Genomic DNA, 18,548 nt, shown 5'->3' on the forward strand with positions numbered 1-18,548 from the left:
GAAACATATGGAAATAACGCTGCAAGTTTATCAGTCCACCAACTACTCCCTGCTTAAACTTCTTACTTCATTATGCATAACCAAATGTAGGATCTTAGCAGCTCAGTTATGTACCTTCTTCTCTATACCATACTCATTCTGAATGAAACAAGCATAAGGAGAGGATCTTTATTGCATATTTTTACCAGAAAAACATGTTGTTTTCTATTGAGGGTGCCATTTGTTAGAGGTATTAGTAGGGGGGATAGTGTTTAAATAGCCTTGATATATTATCAATGAAAGACAAAGAATCACAGTTTTAAGCTAAATCTGTATTTAGGAAATTGAATTTCTTGACTTTCTTTTCAGAGGTACTATGTATAACCTCCTGAAATTTACTGTATGCAGCACTGTTGAATACTCACCAACTTTTATGTGGGTTCCTTAAAATCAGTTTAATTCTATAAGTATGCTTGCACAATTTTGAAGTGGTGACCTTATGTTTTCTATGATTCCTTATTTATTTTAATAGCAGCAGAGTGCTTTACCTCCCCTATCATTTTCAGTAGTTTCAAAGAAATAAACATCCTCCACAGATAGTAAATCTCAAAGCTCTTATCAACATGGGGGAATAAGTATTACCTCAGACATACTTACCCTAGGATGGGATTATTGCTTAAAGGTGATAATATTGTTGAATAATCCTTTTATAAGTATTCTTTTATAAAGAGTCATTTTTAGAGGGGAAAAAACAACGTAAGAAAGCTGCAGGTATAAACCTTTATTTCTGGTGTTGGAACTGATACCTTAAGCTTTAATGTCTGTATTTCCACATAATATCAAAATTTATTCATGCCTGTGGTTTGAAATATTTTTTAATACAAAGGAATTAATTTAAATTTTTTCTTATTATTTAGAAGTAAAGAATGCAGCTAGATCAAGTTACCCAAAATGTTCATATCAATTCAAGAACACAACTACTAATGCATTGGTTGGTGCCAAGTCCACTGAAGGAATCCCGGAACCTGTTCCACTTGTTAATAACCGTAAAGGGAGCCTCTTCCTACCCAACAGCCCCTCGCTGCTGCACCTTAACTCACTGAGTTCTGTTGAACAAGGAAAATCTACCTACTGTAGATTGCAAAGGGCACTCAGCTTGCCTGTAAAATACCGCTACCATTCCCAAAAGCCGGGGTTGAACCAAGATCTCCGTAGGTAGCCCAAGTAGTTGGATGTATAAGGCAATTCAGAATGGTTTGTGCATGGTTTTGCAGCCTGTTTTCAATGTGACTGTGACATTACTAATGCTCTGTTAAGTGCTTACAGATGTGGGTTTCTCCAGATGCGGTGATTAATGAGTTAATCGAGATAGCTAGTCAACTAATGTTTCTGGGTGGTTTGTGCTTTACCTTTCCAAGGGTTTAATTGCTTCAAAGCATTTACCTGCTAGGCAGAGTGAACTTACCAGGTATTCCAGTTCATGTGATGTTCAGTATCATAGATATTATTTCAAATTTCAGCTCTTTTTGGTGTCTAAAAAAGTATCTATGAACTAGTTCAGCTAGTGACCTGGGAGAGGCAGTCAAGGAGACAGTGTTGTTTTTAAAATAGTTAGAAAATAACAAAGAAAAAAGTTATGAACATGTCCACTGTTTTGAAAGACTTTCCCTTTGTTTTGCTTTAAAAATGAAATGAGGATAAAAGTCAAGTAATATGTTGTTACAGATGTTCAACTCCACATTAAGGCTGTTAAAATTACCAGCACATCTTAAACCAATTCATGGAACATTGTCTGGAGGTTATGTCATTGAAATAATGAACACTCTTTACTGAAGAATAAGCAAACATGTTAAAGCATCAGTGTAACTTTAAATTAAACTCTAGCATAAAACTGAGTATCTGAAGCCTCATTAGACTCGCCTGACATTTTTTTAGCATTGAGTCTTCCTGAACTGCAAAACTGTTATTAGACAAGTGAGCTCGGGGTTGTTACAGCAATACAATAAGTGTTATACTTAGGGATGTGCAAACAAGCTCTTGGATGTTATTAGAACTCAGAGGCTGAATCGAGTTCCAAATCTATAAAACTCAGTGTCTATTTCTTGAACTTATTTCCAATTTTCATGAAAGTGGTAAAAAAAAAGTCTGCCTAACATAATATGTAGTTAATACAAATCCTATAGCATAAAGACATAAAAAGAACGAAGACTCATTAACAAAAGGAAACATACAGTATCAGAATTGAGTTGTCATGTATCACAGCCCCATTATTCAAATAGGTATGTCTTTCATAAGAACAAGTGAATTTAAGACTCCCTTTTAAATTAATGCAGACACAGAAACCATGAAACTAAAATATTTAACAACCTTACTAAAAATTTTGCTAGATCCACTTCTTTAAATAGGCAGGAAATTGATAGGAGTATCTGAAGGATAATAATTAAATATGTTTTATATCCTCTTTACTACTAAGAAACCACTTGTGAATTATCACTGCAACATTTTTGGGAACGAAGCCATAGGTAATAGTGTCCATTAGATACTATTCACATATTTCAACTTCATGTGTTCCCTTCCCCCATTCCTATGGAGCTGTGTTGCTAAACTGCAGACGGCCTGTAAACTGTGTGCAGAGATTTAAGTGAAAAATAAAACTTGATTTTCTGTCATATAATTAATATAGATGTCCTTTCCTTGCTACAATGAGAATAAATGTCCTTCTTGGTTAAGCAACAAATTGAGATCCCTCAGAAGGCTTTGCTAACAGGTATTAACTAGTGAGCCACGTCAAGCTTGGACTTTCCAGGCAACTGGTGACAGTAACAAAGCTTGAATATGACAAGCACATATTCCAAAAAGGAAGCTTATTTATTGCAGATGCAGTACCAATAGTAAGTGCAGACTGCTAGAAATGTACTTCTAGAAGCTATTAATTTGGATGATTACTAGTAAGACTTTGATTTTAATTGGGCAGCAGGTTAGCATCACCTGGCAGCACTGGAGAACACAAGTGTTGGACCATATAGTACAAAAACATTCTTATTGTATTATATTAACTTTCAGAACTTGAAAGGATCAGACAGGATCCTTACTAGCTAGCTGAAAACTTGGAAAAATATTATTTTTAATATTTTCTCTTGTTCAGAGAAATATTTCTGGTTATAATACAGTTGACTTGTGTTAGTGTAAGATTTTTGCCCCTGGTCCTGATGGCTGTGTATCTTCCTTGAACAGCTAAAATTGTATAACAATACAATTGTTATACATATGCCATATTGCATCTCTGGACGAACATTCTGTAACCCCATGGTAACAGAATAATTTGAGTGAAATTTAGAATTTTTACTCCAAATATAACAAAAGAGATAATTTGTTTTTTTCTCGAAGGAACACTCTGCATGGTTCTAGTTCTTTTTGGTTTGATCTTTCAAGTGGGGGAACTGAATATTTATATCCAATACAGAATGAGGGAACACAGGTAGATATCTTGAAACCTGTTTATGCAGAATAGCAAGCAAATCACTTTTTGATAGAGAAGTTTAAAACAAGACTAGGCCATTTTCAAGAGAATAATTTGAAGAGGGTGTTCTGAAAAGCACAAAGACTTTTTTGCAATCAGAACTGCAAAGGTAGTACCAACAAAACAATTCTGTGCATGTTCACTTCATGGTACACATAGCTAAATACTGAAGTGATCTAGTTTAATATGTGCAACTGTCACAAAAAGAAAACTCCAATTTGTGTATTTTTGAAAATGTTCTGTGGACTTATTTGTCTCTCAGCCAAAGAATGGTATTTGACTAACCATCAATATGAATTGACACTGTAGGTCTTTGATTTGGAAAAAGAAAGAAAAGCCAAATGAGAAGAAAATTCCTTTGCCCTTAATGTTGCTGCCCAAGAAGAGAAGAAACTTAGTGAATAAATCATTATTAGACAGTCATTGTTCTGATCCAAGCACTACCTTTCACACCACACTGGCACATTTATTTTGGGATTAGCTTTTTTTGCTTTTGTTTGTTTGGGTTTTTTTTCTTTGCAGTGCTTTCTTTGGTTGTGACTCCCTTTGAGGTGATGCCAGGTCATCCAAAAAGAGAGCAAAATCTGTCTTTTCAGATCCCAGTCCTTTGTTCTTGACCAAGGCAAAGTGCAGTTCCATAGCAGGCTTTGGCAAACAGACGAAGGTGGCAGGCTGGAATGCAGTCTGTAATAAAATAGTGTCAGAAGAGGGTTATAGCAAAAGGCTGTTGCTTCATTTCTTCGCTGATAAATAAGTCTAGGGCAGGTGACATATATCCCAGTTTTGTTGTTTTTCCTATGTATCTTCTTGCAAGTAGTACTTTTTTCTCAACCTCTGCTTGTGCACTGCTAATGTGTACTAAGCTCTTCAAATACAGCAGCTACTACTACTACTACTAATGTCTTTCCTTTTAGCTTTAAAGTAAAAGCTTTCTAGGCATCAGTTATATTAGCTTCTAATTAATTTTTCAGTTAACAGTAGGATGGGAAAAAAGTTTATTTTTTCTTCTTTATATCAGAATAAATTAGCATTAGTATGAACCTGAGAAAGCAGGCATGAGTTAATTCCCTTTGATAGCACATGTAAAGGTTACATACAGATTATTAAGTGCAGTTACAATCTCAAAACAGTAAAGATGATGCTTAGTTCTTATAGATGAGTTCTTAGGAAGCTGCACTTGTTTAAGCAATACGTATTGTGACATAAGTTATCCAAGAGTAGTTTATGACTGGCAAAACTGTAAGTGATTTTATATCTGGAAATTGATCTGTCCTTGAAAATGCACCTCATCCTCATTAAAAGATTGCATAACACATGCATCCTCTGTTATACAGGTATTGTCTCCCCACTTCCATTCAACCTCATTCTGTTCACTCCTGTTAAAACTCCGCTTTGGGAGGAGAGTAGAGCGATGAGCTCTGACTTGTGCTGGAGATCCCTGCACAACGGCAGGCTGCATTCACATTCCCAACTAACTGAATCATTGAACATCAAGGCATTGAATATTTTACATCTCTTCATGAAGACTCTGTTGTTTGGCATGTGAGGAGCGAGAACCAACTGGTGTCTAGTTCATTAGCAAAAGCAGGCTGGCAGCTGTTATGTTGATATTGCAAATAGTACTTTATCTGTCTGGGAATACAGCAGAGCACTAATTCTATTTTTCTGTAGCGCAGATTAACTGATAATAACTCTAAGAATAACCCGAATGTGGTCCCCCCGCCTTTGTTTTTGAAGTATGAAACCAATTTGAACACCTGTGTTCAAAACCCTGGTATTCTTCTCTGCTTCTCCTTCAAACCAATCTCTTCAACTAACATGTATTTGATTTTTATTACTGTTGGGCCTATGTTACCAATGAAGTATCAGTGCGTGAATGGACATAGAGTGTGTGTTCTTTGCTACTTCACTTGTATTTCATACTGCACTCAGAGCAGTACTTAATCTCATGAGTTCCTTATATTTCCAGTTGAAGATGAGCAGCCGTCGACACTATCACCCAAAAAAAAGCAGAGAAATGGAGGCATGCGAAATTCACCCAACTCCTCACCCAAACTGATGAGGTAAGACTGTAAGAAACTCATATCTTCATCTCCTTTCTTTCTTCCTTCCTCCTCTCCTCCCCCCACATCAAAAATAAGGGGAGGGGGTGAAAAAAGAAGATTGTTAGATGGTTTCTGAAAGGCTGAAGTATTTATTCTGTCAGCTTGTCAGCAGTTAATGATAGAGCTGAAAAAAAATTCTGTCATGAAAAACAGTTTGAAAAGCTGTTTGAAAAATACATAGGCTTTAAAGTCTTAGCTGTCACCCTGTCCTGTCCATGTGTAGTTCTTAAACAGCAGTGGCACTAATGATAGCACTAACCAATCAGGGGAACTCATGTGGTTAGTTTGCCTCAGGCAATTCTCTTTTTGTTGGATTCCCTCTGAGTACTGTTTTCTGTACTTAAGGCCATATGTGAGATGTATCATCACAATCAAAAATGAACCTGAATATTACCTTCCTTTTATCCTGTCGATTGAAATCAAATTTCTGTTAATTGATTTAGACTGATGAAAAAGTCTAATAATATATGTACTTGCCAAAACAAAGTTCAAAACTAACACAGTTTTAGTCAAGCTAAAAGCACATTAATTATGAAATATAGGGATTTTTAAGAGGGTAGTATATACTCTAAAAGTGGGCAATGAAAAACAGCATCTTGTTAGTGATATTTCCCCCTGTTGCTATGTGTACATTATTTTACAATAGTACTCCTTTGTATAACTATGTACTTTCCTTTCATAGGACAAATTACCTCTAAGAGATTTGTTAAAACTGGAACTGCAAAAAGAAATTGTAATCTGTTAAAATATTATGTCATTTGCATTGTGCTTTGCCTTTTACCTGCTCCAGTCAGTCAAAATGGGATCCCATAGTAGACACAGAATTTTCTGTGTCTACAGGCAGTTCCTGTTTTTGCATATCCTATGTGACCAGGCTAGATCCTCAGTCCATAATTGTATCCATAAATAACATAGCAGAGATTTTCCACTCTGTGTGTATATGTATGTACACACACACACACACAGAAAAATGTGAACTTATTTACATATATAAACAGACACATTCATGCAATTTGTGATTTATGTGTGTATAACTCTGCCTGCCCACAGAGGTTAAGTGAAAAAAAATTGATACAAATATATAGTTATTCCCATAAACAAAATCTCTTATGATTTTTATTATTGACAATTATTTTGTTCCTGTAATGTTTCTGGATACAGGTAGGTTATATTTCTCTTTGTATTTCAGTCACTAGACTGGAATTTTCTTTGGGCAGTTAGAGAAGCATCCATATTTGTTTATTGTTTCTGCAATATAGGGCATATTCAAGGACATAACTTCCACAAATCGTCTTCATCTCTGTTTAGACTACAGAACCAAAAGTGAGATTGATTCACAGAAGGAAAATGCACCCAGCTGTGGCTTTTTTTTTTCCTGTTGACCATCTATTTCTGTTAAATGTATCATTAAAACTTCTTTGCCTTCCTGTTAGCTCAACCTTGCCCATGTGACACTGATTTACATGCTTGTTTACAGTTTATGAGGAGGAATAAAATGAGAATACTGGCAAACTTCTCATTTTTATAGTGCCAGTTGTCATGCTAGCATAGTTTTCAATTTACTTACCTTTGGACAGTCCTCTTCTCTGATGCTAATTGTTTTAACTGCTTAAAATTTAAACATGTGGAGATTCCCCCCCTCACCTTCTCCCAGATTCTAATTTTGGGGAAGTAGAAGTAAAAAGAAAGAGGAGAGAGAGAGAGAGAAAGAGCTGAAACATTTGGAGCTCAACACTCTGTCCCTGTTTGCTATGTAAAGTATGCCTCATTTCTTTGATCTTGAGTAATAATAATTCTGGGGAGTTATACTGTTTTCATATGCTTCAAAGCTGTGTCAAAGTTTTGCTGCTTAAGGGTACTTCTTTATTCTATTGGCTCTTGGGTACTGAGATGACAGGTCCTCTGTACTAGGTGCAGGCTTTTTCAAGTCATAGCCTTCAGCAAAACATCAAATTACCAAATACAGGGTAACATACTTCTACACAAATGCCTTTCCTGTAGATATATTATACCATATATATTAAATACTTTAGTGTTACACGGTACATTTTATGTGCAATAGAAAGTGATGGTTTGAGGTAGCCTTAGGGGTACTTTTTTCCACAAGCAGAAAAAGCTAGTGTATACCGTATCAAGTATGGTTTTTACAGGACTTTCTGCCCGAAGGCCTTTGTAAATAAATAATGATCAACAGATTGGCTGTGGGTTTTTGAAAAGCATGCCTGTGTCAGTTTGCATGATGGGGGAAGATTTTCAAAGTACAGCCTGCTTTCATTGCCTGCTGAAGAGGGACTGAGGGAGAGTAGTCGTCCTGAGCCTGAGCTGTCTGCTCAGTAGCACATCAGAATTGCTAAACACAGGTTGAGCAGTGAGTGGAGAACTTGCCAGGCTTCCAAATCCAGACATTGTTTTCTTCCTCTTCTCTCTTGCTGCTAAATTTATTCTTCAGCCCAATGTTCGCACCCTCAGCTTCTCCCCAGACCCAACCGTCTCTTCCTTTTACTCTTTATCTACACTGACTTAACTTTGGTCCAAGGTGCTAAAAAAGACAAAGTGGATTGAATCAGAAGAGAGCTCTGTTAAGCTTTGTTTGTAATGGTCAAACTCTTTTCTCCTCTCTGAAACAAAGGTGGACTGTATAATCTGCTGTTTCGTATCCTTGTAATTTACAGAAAGTGACAGGTACTTGCTTTCCTGCCCAGAAATCTTTGGTGTATGTCAGCTAGAAGTACCCAAGAGGTAAATCAGCTAAAGCACTGTCATGTCTGTAGCTGGTATTTATCTTTGGAAGTTTTTTTTCCTAAATTTACTTCAAAAGCTCCTTTTTCAAGCCAGCTTTTCCACTTTCCCACCTCCCCAGAAATAGCTGGCTAATGTGCAAACTTTTTCTCAGCTGTGGTTTTTAGATCCAGAGCATCTAGAAGGAGCCTGGGAGACAAGAAATCTGGAGTATGAAATCAACAAATATGTGAAGAATTCATTTATAAATTGAAATCCCAATTGTGACTTTTGAACCATTCTGAGCAGCCCTGCAGTTAAGATAGTGTTGGAAATGCTGCACAGGTTTTAGATTCCTACAGTGGTGGAGGCATCAGGGAAAAGGATATTACATTATGAAATAAAACTTTATGACTTCTTGTATTGCTGGATTAGAGCAGAGGATAGAAATGGTATCACAGGGATTCCCTAGGACCTCGTGATAGGTGGTCTGACCTGGTCTGAGAGTGGGAATTTTTGAGATTTACTGACACATAAGTAGAAATCTGCATTACCAAATGTGATCCAGATAGATAGATTTGAGACAACTTTTTAATGACATCTTTTTGATGACTTTAAATTACAATAAGTTACCAACTGATATAAATAGGTGATTGACATACACATGTTTTTTGTGTACATCACAGATTATATAGACTCACATTTAGGAAGTCACTGTTCTAACTGAATGCTGCATCACATCAAATGGCATGAGCAGAATCACACTGATGCAATACTAGAAGAGTCTAATCAATCAGAAATAAACCTTTCAAATTCCAACAATACCTAAAAATGAAAATTTTCTGCAAAAATGCGGAAAAATACTCAGCATTGTCATGACTGTTTTTACCTGTTTTACGTTAGCAAAAGTCTGTCCCATTAAACCCACAAGAGTGTGGGTATTTTTTTAAAATAACTGAAACTCCAATAAGAAAAAATATATTCTCCTCCTGTTAAGATGTGAACACAAGGACATCCTATTACAGTAAAAAGTAAAATTTAAATAGGAAATGGAAGGAAAAGGAAGGAAGGCTGTGACTGGGAGAGTAGTCACATATCAGGTGTCCTTCATGATGCAGAGAAGAAAAGTGGAACTGATCAATGCCTCTGGTATCATGCAGCAGCATCAGTCCCTGTTCACCATCTCAGTTGCAGGTTCTGCTGCTGTTATTGATGAGAGCCACATTAGCCGTGAGGAGGCTCTGTCGCCTGAGTAGCAAATTGCAAAGCTAGTTTTTAAAAAAATGTGTCATTTTGGATTCAGAATGACCAGTAAAAATGTGAAAAGCCCTGGCTATGAATCAAAAAAGCCACTTAAATGATTGTTGCTGAGCCTCAAGTCTATACTTAATGCTTTGGTAGCTGCTACTGCATGAGTGGAATACACTGACTTGAAGGAAATGTCAGCCCAGCCGAGTCAAACTACCTCTTAATGCAAGAACAAATAGCATATGACAGGGCCCAAGGGGCCTGAAGAGCAAACAAATAGTTTGTCCCTGTCCACTCTGGAAGTAGTGGTGTAGTTGACATAGGCCTCTAGACAAGTAGCATACTCAGCAAAGGGTCATTATCATTAGTGTCCCTGATCACATAAAAATCAGAGGCATCAGAGGACACTGGGTTTTCAGTGTGTTGCCAAGGAGAATTTCGTAAGCCTGAGGATTTTTTCTGATCAAGGATCTAAAATAATTCCCAACCAAACAATAAAACTTGCTCAAAAACTGTCAAGACCCAGCTAAATGACACAAAAAAATGTGAGCTCTTTGGCATATGTTTCCAGAAGCCTAATGAGATTATTTATCTGAAGTTGAGGAGGAAACCTCCTGTCTTTTTTCCTGAAGTTGTATATAATATTTTAAGTATATGAACAATGGCTGTGCACATTTATCTCCTCATCCACCCACTAAGCCACATACACTTAAATGTACATACACATTTCTGCTAGTGCCACTCAGCATGAATTTGCATTGCCTCTGCCATTGTAGTACTGCCCTTCCATGAACTAAAACTGTGAGCTTTCTGATAGAAACAAAAAAAAAGTGATGGCAGATTTAGGGAAGCATTTCTCAAGCCAAAACTGTTAAAATTAGTTGACTGATAATTTTCCATGACTCTCTTAAATATGAAGGTAAGGTTTGAAAAGGTGAAAGCCCACTGATTAACCATAATAATGGTATATATTTGTATCCCTCAGACTTGGAAGTTTCCATTTTGTATCTTAAATTTATATCCAGACTTTATGCAGTGCTAATATGCAATGATAACCAAGCTGTAACCCAGCAGATATATAATAGCACAAATCACTTCTTGATTCTGTTTTACGAGGTCACTATGACCAACATTAACAACAGGAGTAAGTCAGTGATTACCATGTTGTTACACTAGTTTTTAACAATATTGTAGAATTAAATTATTTAAATGATAGGTGGTAGTATCTGTTAGCCACCTGACTCTTCATACCATTGGTAGACCAGGGACTGGTAACTTTGGTTTCCTGTTTCATTTGTCTCCTTTCCATTTCTATGTTGATGGACTGGCTTCTTGATCTGAAGAATGGTACCCAGGTTTCAAAAGGACTGTAGTGGGTTGATGCTGGCTGATGCCAGACACCCTTGAAAGCTGCTCTCTCACTGCCCTCCCCAGCTGGACAGGGGAGAGAAAATACAATAAAGGGTTCATGGGTTGAGATAATGACAGAATTCACTCAGACTCATATTAGAGATATGAATTGAATTCATTGCTAACAAAATTGGAGTAGGATAATAACAAGTATAAACAGACCTTAAACCATCTTCTCCCTACCTCTTCTCCTGCCCAGCTCTACCTCCTCCTCCCAGAGGTGCAGGCAGATGAGGAGTGGGGTTTATGATCAGTAATCACGTCATTTCTCTCCCTGCTCATGGAGAGGAGTCCTTGCCTGTCTTCGGTGTGGGGTCTATCCCATGGGAGAGTTCTCCATGCACTTCTCCAATGTGAGTCCATTGCACAGGCAGCAGTTCTCTGCAAACTGCTGCAATCTGGGTCATTGTTCCACTGAGTGCAGTCCTTCAAGGACAGGCTGCTCCAGCATGGGTCCTTCACAGGGTCACAGGTCCTACCAGGAAACCTGCTCCAGTGTGGGCTCCTCTCTCTGTGGATCTGCAGGTCCCTGCAGGTGGCTGCTCCAGCACGGGCCTCCTCTGGGGTCCCAGCCTCCTCTCAGGCATCCACATTTTCCAGCATGGGTCTCTTCCATGGGCTGCAGGGGGGTCTCTGCATCCCCATGGACCTCCATGGGCTGCAGGGGCACATCCTTCTCACCATGATCTTTACCATGGGCTGCAGGGGAACCTCAGCTCAGGTGCCTGGAGCACCTCCTGCCCCTTCTTCTTCTCTGACCCTGATGTCTGCAGAGCTGTTCCTCTCACATGTTCTCACCCCAGTCTTCTCTGCACAATATTTATCACATCTGCACAATAACTTTTTGTCCCTTGTTCTTAAATCTATTACAACTGAGGTGTTACTGACATTCGTAATTGGCCCAGCCTTGGCCAGCGGCACATCCATCCTGGAGCCGACTGACACTGGATCCTCTGGACATGCTGGAAGCTTCTGGCAGCTCCTCACAGGAGCCACCCCTGTAGCCCCCTGGCTACCAAAACCTGGCCATGCAAATCCAATGCAGTAGTTGTGTTATAAGCCATGGGAACAACAGCATCTGATTTTTTTTTTTTTTTTTTTTTTTTTTTTTTGAGGTTACTTGAAATCTTGCATAAGACTTTTTGGGATGAGAAAGCAGGAAAGGAAAGGAGAAGAAAAATATTGTTTTTATAAAGTTCAGGTGAGGGAAGATCTACTCAGATCAAGGCAATAGAAATAAAAAGCTCTTAGCTATAAACTGTGTTTAAATAAAAAAATATATTTTTATAAACATTGACCTGGCAACAGTGGTAGCTTTTATCATAAGGTCATACACTTCATTTAAGTGACAAAAACACACCTATATTTTATGATGCCACTTAACTGTGCATTTATTTTTTACAAATGAGGAATTACTTTTTCAGGTACATTCTCTTACCCCTCAAAGATTGCTAGTTCTTCAGCTTCAGTAGATCTAAATTGGAAATATTAAAAACCAAAGACATATTGACGGTATACTTTGTCTCCCCCTCTTTAAAATGCTTATGCAAAAGTCTTGAAGTTAACTATTTTGTTACTTTTTTTATGTGAGAGGCTTCATACTTCAGAAGCATATTCTGATCATGTCCTTAGATATCAAGATATTTTAAAAAGCAAGATTCTTACAGTGAAAAGCTTTATATCAGTGTTTTTAGTAGTCATAAATTAATGGGAAATATTCAGTAAGGCTTCTGAGAATAATAAAACCAGCAACATCTGGGCAGAGCAAGAGGGAAGAAAAGAGAATTAACACTGTAGTTCAGCCCATAAACTGTATAAGGCACTAGGTACCAGGTGCTGTATTAGATACAGTCTTAGATTTAGGAAAAAAGACAGTATGACATTATAGTAATATTAGGATAGCTTCTGAATATGACAATGAAAGCATTTAGAAGTAAAACGCAGGTTTTCTTTCTCTTGTCACACTGGGTTTTCTTCTGTAAAGCCTGGTGCATCTGGGCATTGAATCCTTACAAATTTCTTTTCTGATTAACCTGTGAAAGGAAAGATCAGGGAGAGAGTGTCATTAGTGTAACACACAGAGGCAACAAATTCTCATTACAACTTAATGCCATCCACGCAGACTGTGGGGTCACAGGGAAGGGCTAATGGTAGCCGACAAATGTTGGGTGTATTAGTCACAAAACATTTGCTGAATTCCATCAGAATGTCGTGACAACCTTCATAGCTAGTCCCAGCGAGCTGCTGGAGTCAGTGGAGTTTTCCTGTGACAAGCCGTCACTCTATCTTGGTTGAGCTTTATAGCACCAGTCAAAGCAGTCAGAGAAGATTGAAGTGACAGAGGCCCACTGAGTAAATAGTGAAACATGCAGCACATCATGAAATATTCAGCCAGGGTGTAAAAGCTCTAAATGCTTTTTCAATTATTAGCACCTGCACTGGCTGCATACATCTAACACTAACAGCATGTTAATTGCCACAATTTGTTAGGGTAGTTGTAGGAGAAATTTCGAAGGCACGAGACATTCTTTAGTGTGTCTTCAATTCCTCTCTTACCTTCAGCAAGCCCACTCCTTCCTCCTAAAGTTAAACATCTGTGTGCTGACATACCCATGAACCTGTAAGTCTGGTAGGGAAAACTCAAAATTCCTGAACCACAGGCAGGATGGTTCTAAAGACCCTGAATCTTGAGCAGGAGACTGCTAAACATCTTTTTGTGCATAAAATCCAGATATGTCTACCTGAGAAAGGCACAATTGCAGATTCTAACAGACACAGGTTAAAGAGGAATAGTGTTTGTCTCAGGTGTGTTTTGTATTGACTTTATATAAGGAGAATTTTATTGGAGGACAGAATAAAAACTAGCCAAGACTTTGTCTTACAAATGTATAAAGACTAAGAGATTACAGTTTATTTTCATGCAGCCCCAGGGTCTTCCCTGCTGGTCCCACAGTATTCTTGCTCCCAGTGCTCAGCACACAGAGTAGTTCCACTGCAGATCAGGGAGTGCATGTTGCTCTAGTTCTCAGTTGCATATGAATAATAGCAAGAGGGCTAAGACAAGGGTGAGGTAATACAAGGGTATGTTTAACAATAGTCACTTAATGAGGCAGCCATTTAGCCCAGAATCCTCTTTTTGGTTCTTTCCATCCCATCAGTATCCAAAAGTTTCAGACTCAAAAACTCAGATTTTGCTGTGGTTGGAAATGTATGCTAGGGAAACAGTGCTCTTTAAAATGTAATGTTGACTTCCTTGCAGTAGGTTTGCTGTAAGTGGGATTTGTGGTTTTGCTTTAGGCTGTTGTCTTCCAGGCAGGCTTTTTTGGGTTTGCAGCTGTAGCATGGCATTTAGCATCATTTTCAAGTTTAATTGCACGTAAGTGGCATTATATGCTCTTCAAAACCTTGAAAAGATGGTATTTTGCTCTTCATTTTAAGTCATGCGTATGTAATATCTGCCATAAGAACCAGAGAAGCTATTTTTAAACTAGGGCTATGGATGAGGGAAATTTAAGTTTTGTTCCTTTCCTTCCATACAGGCTGTACATGTCTTTTCCTAGCCAGAAGGACCAAATGCTTTAGTCACTGCAGGTCATAAAAACCAACATCTCAATTAAAACAAATACTAGAGGTTTAATTCACAGAAAATGCTTTTCTTCCTATGTCTTGAATTCTTGAATCAGAAAACTTTGCAGCCCCAGAGAACATAATGACTGCAGCATGAATATAAGCATTTCTGCAGTGACCGGATGAGGAGGCAGAGAGACTCTAGAAACAATCAGTCCATGATTTGGCTGTAAGGTCAACAACTGCAATGCTTTGTGTAATATAAATTTTAATGGGAAGAGGATGTCCAAATGCCTTAGGCAGATTTGACAGCTTTGGCCTCTCTGTGTGTCTATGTTAATTAATTTTTAGTATTTGCAAAACAAGTTTGGATCATCAGATTAATGAGGATATATATGTCCAAAATACCAATACTATTTTATAACTGTTCTGATCAATTCAGTTTTTAAATACATAAGTCAATATATCTTCTGATACACTCAGTAATGTCTGAGGACAAAGTTGGACCTAAGTAGCAAAGAGTTTCCAATGTCCAGAGACATTGTCAGAGATCACTTTACTGAGAATGAAAGAACATTGATTAAAGAGAAATTAAAATAATATATTAGCCCAGAAGATTTAAATTTAATGACCACACTTACATGAATAACCCCACATGTTGTGAAACAGAATGTGGCTAGTTGTATCACAGAGTCCTTCTCAGGCAGTAATCCATTATCCTGGAGTAGAAATAGTACAATAATATCTCTTAGCATGCTTTCATGTTGGGTGTCCCATCCTGTTTGCTTCCTTTAAGGTTCCCACTTGCTATACTCCAAGCAGTAAAGCAGTTTATGATACTGCAAATAAATGCATTTAAAACAGACAAAGAACAAAAAAAAACACCAAAAAAAATCTGAAGTTTTTTTTTTTTTTTTTTTAATAATAATTTGTTGCCTAAAACCTTCAAAAGGGAGTTAAATCTGATGATTCATATGCTTTATTCTTCCCTCAGCCCACTTAGGTTTAAGCCTAAAATATTTTAATAAACCTTTGGCAGAAGCTACTTTGAATGTTCCCTGTTAGGATGCAAAGCCCAAAAGAACTAAGCACTCACACTCTAGAAATTGCCTCAAATCTCAAGCCAGTTGACCATAATTGGCTGTCAGATATCTGATACCACCTACTTTGTTACAACATTCCTTTCAATTTGTATCATTTTTGTGTCTGGGATTAGACTATTGCTAAGTATTCACTTGTGTGAAAGCTTCAGATCATCTTAATTTAATAATTTAATTTTAAATCTCAGAGCAGAAAGGAAACATTGATTACAAAATTAGAATGTGGCATTTTTTAAAAACTGATTTATTATAGTTCTTCTGATGAAGAATAGGGGGAAAAGAAAATTCCTTCTTATATGTGCTTGATTTCTGAAAGGAAAAGAAGGTGATTTGACTGGTGAACTTTGCTTTAGAAAAGTGAACTTTACAGTGCTCCTCTAGAAAAAATCACGAAGAAATCTTTTGTTGAAGCATTGGGTGAAAAAATCGTAAACCCTGAAATAACAGAAAGAAAAACACTTCTCAGTGGAAACTCCTGAAGATTCCCAATCTTTTGCAAACTTTCTTATTTTGAAACATATAGCTAACACTTTCCATTAGAGAAAATAGCTGGGACAGAGCACCACTGAAAGTTGTCTGAACATTAGTACAATCTTCAAATGGAAGTGTATTCATTGCTGCAGATCTTATTGTACCACCTGCAACTCTGATGCCCAGTGAGCAGCATCTCAGTCAGCTCTCTAAAACTACCATGGCTGCATCTTGCTGATGCATGGAGGAAGAGAATGCAGAGTCTAGATATTCTTCTAGAAATTAAAAAAAAAACAAAACAGAAACAACAAAGCCCCCACAACAAATCCCTTTGGGTACAGCTTTTTCATCTCTGCTTCCTACAAAATAGGGAACACACTTATGCAAGGCCTAGAGTAGGATCAGAGACTCCAGATACTCTACTAGGGCTCCTCTGCCAGTGGGTTACAGTGAAATGACTAAACTCTAAAACTTTGCAAACATTTGTTTCTTTTTTCCAGATAAGTCGGACTTACATATTTGCCAGTGTAGGACATTGATTGTCTTAAAGCATCAGAACATTCTGGTTTAAATGTAACATTGTATTAATAGCTTCTCAACCTTTTTGGAACCATTTTCTTTGGAGTTGACCCTGTTAGAGTGAAATGCATAAAAATTTTCCACTGATTTCAATGGATCTGTAATCAGTGGCTATGAAATTACACTAATTGATCACCCTGACTGAATTCGAGATTATGTTTTTCATAGGAAAGTTTTGTTTGTGTTGGTACTTAGCATAACATGTTCAAGGTAAATTAACCTATATCACACACTGTGTTCACAGTCTGCTTTAGCAGTCCATGCAGAAGACAATCTCACCATATTGTGCTGTGGTTCAAATGTTTTAAAAGCAGGAAACTTTCCTGTTTTAAGAACTCAGACGATATGGGCATTTCTTTAACAGGCTTCAAAGGGCTTTATACACTGGATACCTATTTCAGAGTTCTTAGCATATTCCTACATTGCAAATAGTTTCCTCTTTGAAATGGTACAATTCTATTTCAAGGTATTTCAAGCATTCATGACAAAAACCCGAGGTAAAGACTATAGCTTTCCAGACAAAGCACTATTAAGTCATGCTAAATATAAGATTTTAGGGTCAGTGTAGTCTGTACCTTGAGAATATGATTCTGCTAATGCTATTGTATAATGCAGTCACTTAGGGGTCTTCACCAGCATATGAGAGTGTTGGAGTCACTTAGTACTTAGCTTAATGTTTGATTTTAGCATATAAATTAAAGAACTCTATGTGTCTGTGCTTAGATGTAGCTATATAGCTGGAAAGCAAGTTCATAAAAATGTCTTTCATGTGCTTTAAAATGTTGCAGCAGAAACACTTAGAAGGTTATCACAGGTGGAGTTGTCAGAGAAAATGGACATTGTTGTTTGGTATTAAAATCATGTATTCCAGATGTGGGCATTTGTTAGTCAGTCGGCTCTAAAATGACATACTGTTGAATCTTTAAAGGGCTTCAGTTTGGGAAAGCAAAATATGATTGGGCAAATTGCTAAAATATTTAAAGTGCAGCCTGTTAAAGCTTTTACTGTGAAGAGCATCACGTCAGAAGTTGTATGTGGTAAAAGCAAGTAATTGGCTTTCCATACTTATGCCAGTCAGTCAGCATGGGGCTCTGTTCCTATCCCTTCTACTTCATTGCAGATGCCCATAGGAACTTCGATATGTATTTCAGAGGGGTGGGACTGGAAAAAAAAACTTACATGGTTGTGATGGTGTCAGAAAGCCCTATTAAAATTAAATGCCTGTTGGAATAGAAGGGGATAGAAAGTTGTTGAAACTGCACCCAACATTTAAAAATGAATTTTTTTTTTTTTGTATGCAGCTTTTGTTTAAAAATGTTCTTATTGAAAGCATGTTTAAGTGTAACTACATTTCATTTTTTTACATTTATCCCTCTTTGTACACACCTCTTGGGATATCTTTCCATCCATAATTCATAGTATTTTCCATTTATGTTGTCCTTACCTTGTTTTTCCCCAGGCATGACCCCTTGTTAATTCCTGGCAACGAGCAGATTGACAATATGGATGCCAACGTGAAAAAATACGACTCTACAGGGATGTTTCATTGGTGTCCAGCCAAAGACATTGAAAAGGTCATTTTGGTAGGTATTGATGATAAGTTGTGTTTGAAAAGAGGTTATTTAAACCACAAAGCTGATGTCTAATGGATCAATAGGTTAGTCTCTACTGTCAGAAAACCCAGTGTCTTGAAATCAAGAGCAAGAGTGATGAAACTGAAGCTAGAATGTTGGTTAAGGAATTGTGATTACATAAATGTTTGTGCCCAGTGAAACAAGAGAGTATATTCCCAGTATAGGGAATTTCTTTTTCATAAACTGAAATTTGCATGTTTGGTTTAAATCTTGAGAG

General features: G+C 37.4%; 1 protein-coding gene across 10 annotated transcripts in view; it reads left to right on the forward strand.

The window, feature by feature from the left end:
* The window catches only part of KCNMA1 (potassium calcium-activated channel subfamily M alpha 1), a 428,570-nt gene that overhangs the window by 357,786 nt on the left and 52,236 nt on the right, over window positions 1-18,548 (forward strand). For all 10 annotated transcript variants that reach the window (XM_056494724.1, XM_056494734.1, XM_056494725.1 and 7 more), the window contains 2 exons: window positions 5,469-5,562; window positions 18,157-18,280. In XM_056494724.1, the coding sequence (XP_056350699.1) occupies window positions 5,469-5,562; window positions 18,157-18,280 (218 nt within the window). The remainder of the gene's footprint in view (window positions 1-5,468; window positions 5,563-18,156; window positions 18,281-18,548) is intronic.

The sequence above is a fragment of the Oenanthe melanoleuca genome, chromosome 6 (genome assembly GCF_029582105.1).
Source record: "Oenanthe melanoleuca isolate GR-GAL-2019-014 chromosome 6, OMel1.0, whole genome shotgun sequence".
NCBI classification, from domain to species: Eukaryota; Metazoa; Chordata; class Aves; order Passeriformes; family Muscicapidae; genus Oenanthe; species Oenanthe melanoleuca.